At 35.4% G+C, this 8,160-nt stretch overlaps 2 protein-coding genes across 10 annotated transcripts in view; both read left to right on the top strand.

The window, feature by feature from the left end:
• Window positions 1-261: 261 nt before the first annotated feature.
• zcchc10 (zinc finger, CCHC domain containing 10) lies at window positions 262-3,422 on the top strand. 4 transcript variants are annotated; one of them, XM_051878245.1, is made up of 5 exons: window positions 262-496; window positions 985-1,070; window positions 1,236-1,397; window positions 2,430-2,474; window positions 2,617-3,422. In XM_051878245.1, the coding sequence occupies exons 2-5, from the start codon at window positions 1,030-1,032 to the stop codon at window positions 2,852-2,854; spliced, it is 486 nt and encodes a 161-aa protein (XP_051734205.1). In that variant the 5' UTR covers window positions 262-496; window positions 985-1,029; the 3' UTR covers window positions 2,855-3,422. The 4 variants fall into 4 exon arrangements, with proteins under 4 accessions (XP_051734205.1, XP_051734206.1, XP_051734204.1 ...); XM_051878246.1 differs by lacking the exon at window positions 262-496 and adding an exon at window positions 629-774; XM_051878244.1 differs by lacking the exon at window positions 262-496 and having other exon boundaries at window positions 823-1,070.
• A 1,051-nt stretch (window positions 3,423-4,473) lies between these two features.
• The window catches only part of aff4 (AF4/FMR2 family, member 4), a 51,140-nt gene continuing 47,453 nt past the window's right edge, over window positions 4,474-8,160 (top strand). For all 6 annotated transcript variants that reach the window (XM_051878233.1, XM_051878235.1, XM_051878237.1 and 3 more), the window contains exon 1: window positions 4,474-4,764. The gene's annotated coding sequence lies outside the window, so the exon portion shown is untranslated. The remainder of the gene's footprint in view (window positions 4,765-8,160) is intronic.

Raw genomic sequence — 8,160 nt, 5'->3', positions numbered from 1 at the left:
CTTGTATGACGTAACCATGACGACAAATCCATCCAATCGATGAAGAGCGATAGATGAATGTTTAGAAAAAAGTGTTATAATTTATAAGTTTCAAATATAAAATTTGTCGATTTTATTTAGAAGAATTCTCTATTCATTTCACACGATTAAATAGGCTAGTCGGAAAACAATTTGCTTTGGCTATCTGACGATTTTTTTTTTTTTTTTACATTCAAAACATTAGTAAGGCAAAGAAAATTGTTTTTCGACTATTTAATTCTAAAAAAAAAATGGAATGGAATAAACTTCTCAGTTTCTGTGTTGGCACAGACCTTTTTCATACCTTCATTATGGACTAGTGTGTCTACTTTTTTGTCTAGTTTGTTTTTATTGTGCTCAGTTTGCTCAAATTTATCCAAATAATTGATGATACTGGAATTTTTAGGACGGAGTTCACAAACAGTATTCTAATCTGAGTGAAGTAGAGGTGTATGGAGACTACAGCCTTAGAAAAATAGTAAGTGTTTGCGTATTCGGACTTTAAAGGGATAGTTCACCCAAAAATGAAAATTCTGTCATCATTTACTCACCTTCAAGTTGTTCCAAACCTGTAAAAATTTCTTTGTTCTGCTGAACACAAAGGAGGATATTTGGAAGAATGTTTGTAACCGAGCAGATCTCGCCCCCCATTGACTACCATAGTAGGGAAATGCTTGGTTACAAACATTCTTCCAAATATCTTCCGTTGTGTGCAGCAGAACAAAGACATTTATACAGGTTTGGAACTACTTGAGGGTGAGTAAATGATGACAGAATGTTCATTTTTGGGTGAACTATACCTTTAAACTTTATAGGTTTCGCGGTTTCTCCTATATTGACGTATTACGTGCTGTAGCCTACTCTAATTCACATGAACAGATAAATAAATAGACAAACAAATTGAACGGAATAAAACAGAAACTGAAGCTTCTCCCAAGCTTTAGATGGCACACTTTATTTTTCCAGGCTCGACATTAAACCGGACCACGGACGCACACGATCGCATTCAAAATGGCGACTCCCATGCATAGATTGATCGCACGAAGACAAGCGTGAGTTATTTTGCACATTAAACGATTTTGGACTTGTAAATTATATTTGTTATGTATTCATTGTATTTTGTCTATCTCAGTAGTCGTCTGTTTGAGTTTTTGTTGTGTCAAGTCGTTTAGTTATACTATGTATTGATTACTATGTGGCTTCTCACATTTCCACAGGGAGGCAAACAAACAACATGTTCGCTGTCAGAAATGCCTGGAACATGGACACTGGTCCTATGAATGCACTGGGAAAAGAAAGTATCTTTATAGACCTTCCAGGACAGCTGAGTTAAAAAAGAAGCTGAAAGACAAGGAGAACAAACCTTCAGATGATTTGGGGTAAGAAACACAACAACACATTCACATACATGAGTAGCGTTATTGAATGAATGGATTACTGGTTATTACGGATATTTCAAGTTAAGTAATCTTGTGTTGCTCTAATATTAATAATAGCATTTCAATAACGCTTTTTAAGTAGTGATGGGCGATTTCGAAACACTGCTTCATCAAGCTTCGAAACCTTTACGAATCTTTTGATTCGAATCAGTGGTTCGGAGCGTGTATCAAACTGCCAAAGTCAGTTGCTTGAACAACAATTACAAAACAGAAACAAAAATGCCAGGGTTAAAGATACAAAAAATCTAAAATACAGTATCAACCAAACGAGAAAGTCTGCCAAAGTCAAGTGATTTGAGTAAACGAGGCTTCGTTACATCATAACTGATTCGAAACGTTTCGATTTGAACAAGTGTCTATGGGTTTTGCTTGGTGTCTGATCAGTTTTACACCTTAGATGTAGACATTAGTATAATTAAAATAAGTAATAGTAGTTAATAGTCTCTTATTGGCCTGTTTAGCTGAGCCATCCATGGAACAAACAAAACAAGCCCTTAAAATTGATAAAATAACACATATTACAGACACTTGGTATTTAGTCTTATTAGATTATTAGTTAACTGCATTTTTTACTTTAAATAAAACATTTGCAATCGGTTTGTAAAAGGTGTTTATGCATGTTTTTTGTTGCATTTCCACTTTTCTGACCAGCAGGGGTCACCAGCGTGTGGCGTTTCGAACGCTTTGAAACAGTGAATCGTTTTGCGAAGCAATTGATTCGAAGCTTTGAAAAGCTTCGTTTCTCCTATCTATATTTTTAAGGCAGACAACGCCATCTAAAGGCGAAAGGGCAGAACTGTACACTGCATGTTGCTTGTATAGAATGGACAACCACATTTAAAGATTATAGACAACTTCATTAGTTCCATTTGTTGTTTGTTTGTCGATCATTCATTCTCATTTCAATTATCATGTTAAACACGAGAAAGTCATGAGTCATGATTTCAACTGTACTTTCTTTACCCGTTTTAGACCTGGAATAACACAGCGCACCGAGAAAAAAACTAAGAAAAAAAGGTGAGTCATTGCCTTACTGGGAATGCTCATGTTACCAGTATAAACATGTTATAACTGATATGCACTTTATAAAGTGCATAATTATGTAATGTAAGTGTATAATTTCATTGAGGAAATATGTTCACATGCTGTTTTCTTTGAGGTCCTCCTCCAGCTCCAGCAGCAGTGATTCGTCGAGCTCTTCCAGCGACTCTTCCTCAGACAGCAGCGACTCCTCCAGCTCTTCATCCTCGTCTGAAGACAGTAGCAGTGACAGCGAGGACAGCTCCAGCCCTTCCTCCTCGTCCTCCTCCTCGTCTTCCTCCAGCTCTGACTCAGACTCTGATTCCTCAAGCAGTTCTGATCAAGGCCCTCCGAAGAAGAGAAAAAAGAAGAAATGAGGGTCAAGTTAAATGATTCAAACACAGAACTCGTATCGTATGTTGACAGTACATGTGTGAGAAGGCTGGGAAGTGATGTATGTGAAGAAACTGAGAGAGATATTGTCATCCTGTTTTGTAAAATGTAAAATCACACACATCCTCTATCACATTCACTTTTTTACCTGGAGACAAATGCAACTTTGTTTTCCCTTCTTGTCAGAGTGTAGTGGTGTCTCAAACCTATAAATTAAAATGCTATAATGATTTATTCATTCATACTGATATTTTATGTCTTTTTTTTTTTTAACATAAATGATCCATTTTTGCTTCTTTAGTTTGATTTTTAATTGTTTTTTAAAGTAGGAATGATGCCATAAAAAGAGGCTGTTTTTTTTTAAAAACATTTTAAGATGTAATAAACTGATTTCTTACAGAAAGAAATGTATCTTCTGTCAGATAATATTGTCAATACTGGATTTAAATCTTTTGAAAGTAAGCATGTCTCATCAGAAAGGCGAGAGTCACAAAACATTTGATTCGCAGCCATATATTTGTACACATTGCTTCATAAAATATTTATAAAGCATATGTTTGTGTTTGTATTTTTTTTTAATGATTTGTTTTTAAATCAAATAATATATTATCTAGATACTTACACTACCAGTCACTGTAATATTATGAAATATTTTAACAATTTAAAATGTTTCTCTGTGAATATAGTAAAATGTAACTTGATCCTTGTCACATGATCCTTCAGAAATCATACTAATATGCTGATTTGCTGCTCAAAAACATTTCTGATGTGTTGAAAACAGTTTCATATTTTTCTGATTTTTCAGTATTATTTGATGAATAGAAAGTTCAAAAGAACAGCATTTATTTGAAATTGAATCTTTTGTAACATTATAAATGTCTTCACTGTCACTTTTGATCAAATTAACGCGTCCTTGAAGAATAAAAATATTTAATTGCTTTTTTAAAAAGCCCAGATTAATTTTCCCCAGAGTTTTCCACAAAAATATGAAGGAACTAAAGCTGTTTTCAACACTATTAATAATCAGAAATGTTTCTTAAGCAGCAAATCAGCCTATTAGAATGATTTCTGAAGGATCATGTGACACTGAAGACGAGTAATGATGCTAAAAATTCAGCTTTTTAATATAAAAAACGTAATTATTCTAAAAATTTTGACTAGTAGAGTAATATAAAATAATCTGCGTTTAATAAACTAATAAAACATTGAATTACAAATATTTACATAACAAATATTGGCCTGGTTTCATAGACAGGGCTTAGATTAAGCTTTAGATTAGGCTTTAGTTCAATTAGGACATTTAAGGAGCTTTTATAAACGCATCTTGAGACAAAACAATAACACTAACATATTTTAAGGTATATCAGTGCAAGTTGTTTTCAGTTCAAACATGTATTGGAACTAGCGAAACCGGAGGATAATTTCGCAGAAATAAGCCATAATTAAAGTAGATATCTGCGTATCAGTTATTAGACACATAAAACTGCAACATCATAAAAAAAGTCTACTTTTGAGTTGACTGAGAACGCTAATAACGCTGTCTAGCTAGGATGCTCGCTAGCTTTGAGACACCGCCGCTCTGAGAGGACGCGCTCTCGTCACGTGACCACGTTAGTTTACGAAGCCGAAATCAGCCAGCCAGATACGCGATGATCTCCTAACAAAATGATCGTGATCTGCTGGAAAAATCTGTCCGACACAATCATGTCGAGCAGACGAGTCTCGGCGGTATGGCTCACCTAAACGAGCTGTGTCTTTTAGAGCAGTTACGTGTTTCTCGCTGGTGGGTGACACATTTATTGGGACGCTACAGCAGATCAGTGTGGAAGCGGACAGAGACAAAGAGAAAAGGCTTTCATAGCTAGAATGCTTCGGGCCTAAAAGAAGCCAAGAGGTAAGTGGGCCACAAATCGGGCGATTACATAATTGAAATGATCTGTGTATGCGCGCATACAGTAACGTTTGATTATTTATTCATGAGATAAATTGTTACAAGTTGTTAATGTAGGAGAGCAAGCGTTGTACCTCTTTCAAGTGTTTAGCCAACATGCGAACTGTCCAATCCTGATCTCACACTCACATGCCATCGACTAGACAGCGCATTATTAGGAATTAACTATCAATTTTATACTTTCGATCGGAATCGATTGTGGCCAGTTTATTGTTGCTAACGTGTCATTTGAAACATCCCCCCCCCCACCCCCCTCATGTCTAGCGCTTTCAGATGCAGAGTTCATATTTAATGCCATTTTTTGGCACGTTAATTACTAGAAGTGGACATTTCTGCTGATAGATAATTAAACGACGTTCAAATTCAGTTGGCGTTTGAGTTTTAACTTCCACACATCGTTAAATGCTAATGGGAGAGTCACGTAAACACATTACTGATCGTTTCAGGAGCTCAACTGCTTTTTTTTATTATATATAATATAATATAATATATATATATATATATATATATATATATATATATATATATATATATTTATATTGTGACGTTATGCCGACGGACGTCACGACGTAAAAATGTTTCACCCTCCGCTGAAGTATCTTTGCGTCACCAACTTGACAAAATGTAAACACGGTCAAAATGGCAGTTGCTTGGCGAGTTCAGTTCGGTTCAGACTAGTTACAGTTGAGAATACTTCGCACATTTGGTTGTAATTTAGACATTTTAATTGGGATTAACTAAAGAGCAAAAGAAAACAAGTGATATTTTTAAGATTTTCAGCTTGACAGTTGTCAGTATTCTTGTTTTAAATTCTTTATTCAGACATGTTTGCTGATGTATCATAGTGCTTACTTCATGTAGGCTTAATTTTAGGGCAGATCTACTGTTCAGTCATAATAACACTTATTCCATCATTGAACCACCATGTCTTTCTTGCATTTTGCATTTGACTATCCATGTTTGGAGGCCATTTTAAAGTCAGCTAGAGCAGGAACAAGGCTTTGTTTGGAGTTGCATACTACTATACTACTCTTACTATTCCTTACTGTGGTGTATAGTTTGTGTGCTCTGTGTAGTATGCAAATTTGCTTTATGCAAGTAATACTGGAATTACCTGTGTTTGCACCGTTGCATTTGTGGTGTATGTGTGGCCCTGCAAAGTGAACTTCATAGGGTGTTTGGTTATCTTAAGTGATTAGGGAGTGTGTATTCTCAGTCCGAAGGGCAATGCAAATAGCATGGGAAACAAGTGTGCATCAGTATATCACTTTACAGGAAGTAGAGAGGGGCACCAGTGCTGCACAAATTTAGGCGAGAATCTGTTTTCAACTTTGTAGTGGTTACTAGGCTGTAGTATGCGAGTATAAAGTGCACATGATATGTGACTTATCTCTGTGAGTCGGTAAAGGAGACCCATTGTTTTTGAGTATGACTTCTGCAGATGTCCCCTGCTCAGTGTAGGGTTAGTGAACACTGTGAAGCAGAACAGAATGCACTGCTGATTACTGTATCCCATAATGCAATTGTTCAATCTCATCTTCCATAAAGTGCAAGAGTCAGGTTAAAGGAAAAATCCCATTCATTTTCTCCATAGAAGTACTGCTTTTAACACTAACTTATAAACCAGGGGTACTCAAGTTCGGAGGCCAAGAGGGACACATTTTAACCACATGAAATGCAAAGGGCCACAAATTATAACTTGGATCGTAAGACTTTTTTTTTAGGCCTACTTAAGACAATATTTGTAGTTTTACTGAGTATTTACTAAAAGTGCAGTTTATTATCTAGCTAAGTCTTACTAGTACTTTAAATGGTTGTCCTATTTAAAGTGTCACTGAACATGATAAATGGCATTTAAAAAAAAAATTTAATAGCTTGTCTTGCTGTATTCTTAATGTACAAATGCATAAAGAAAAACAAGAACCGATGAAAAGATGTCCTTATTCATACTGAAATGTCTGCATTGTTTTCACAAGTAATTTCAGGTCAGGCTGTTGTTCACTGGCTGATGAGACAGTTTGTCAGTAAGACGAAAACATTGCACTATTTTTATAGTCTTTTTATACTCCATTGCACCTTTTTAACACTTTTTATAGCGCCTATTTATACTCAAGGTCGCTCAAAGGTTTTATTATTTGTATTACTATTACCTACCTTTTAATTTGGTCAGAATCCAAAAAATTTTTTTTTTTTTTTTTTGTTTTGTTTTGTTTTGTTCAATCACAATCTCATGAATTCTCTAATTATAACCAACGTTGTAAACATGATAAATAAGATATTCTCCTTTAGCTCAATGATGTGATGACAGATCTGTAATGGGAGCGCTCTCTGCTTGCTTTCGTTTATAACACATTGACATTAAGAATAAAAGTTTTGTTTTTCATGCTGCTAAGAGGACTATCGGCAATTTACACACTGCAAAGTTTGAGGAATGTCAACTGCATTACGTGTAAAAAAACCGAAGTAATATTCATGCTAATTTTGAATGCAAATTATAATAAAAATACATTTATATGTAACATGATGCGGGCCACAAATTTAATGCTGACGGGCCGAATGCGGCCCGTGGGCCGCCTGTTGAGTACCCCGTTATAAACTTTTAAAGACAAACCTACTATGAGCTATGAAGATAATGGTATTTGCTATTTTTTTTTATTTATTTTTTTATAATTGTTTCACATTGGAATTTCTGGTGAAAAACTACATTACCCATGATTCTGCAAAGAAATCTCCACCAATCAGAGGTTCGAAACAAGTTAATCGCACCAAAATAACTTTTTAGCACCAGCCCACTCCCATGAAGCACTGCGAATGAGCCTTTTACCTAAAGTTGGCATGAAACAAGTTGCGCTGGTCTTTTCTTCACTATTGTGACGTATATCCGAGTAAAACAGCTTTTGGAACAAGAACTAATGTAACTAACGCCCTCATTATCAGAGAAGAGATTACAAAGAACATGAATTTAACAAAATGATGTGCCCAGACTAGGGCTGAACGATATTGAAGAAAAATGCGATATGCGAAAACTTATTAAATAATGCGATATTCAATATGCGATACGATAATACTTTTAAGTGTGTAAAATCAATTTAAATTATATTTAGATATATGAATTCATGATCGCACGCTGTCTGAGAGGTGGCTTTCTCTGTGTGTCAGACAGCGCGAGTACAGCAATGAGTTGATTTCCGCAGCTTATTGTGCTTAATGATTGTTTTTAACATCAAGCAAGTCACACGTAACAGTCACGTGTCCAGTCTATTCTCTGCTATATGCGTCGACCTAAAACTTTGACTTTTCGACACCTTTTGAAGTAGCCTATTAAAATCATTCAGATAT

Source organism: Ctenopharyngodon idella, chromosome 21 (assembly GCF_019924925.1).
Source record: "Ctenopharyngodon idella isolate HZGC_01 chromosome 21, HZGC01, whole genome shotgun sequence".
Classification (NCBI taxonomy): Eukaryota; Metazoa; Chordata; class Actinopteri; order Cypriniformes; family Xenocyprididae; genus Ctenopharyngodon; species Ctenopharyngodon idella.
Note: the sequence above shows the minus strand (reverse complement) of the source record. Positions and strands in the feature narration are given on the sequence as shown.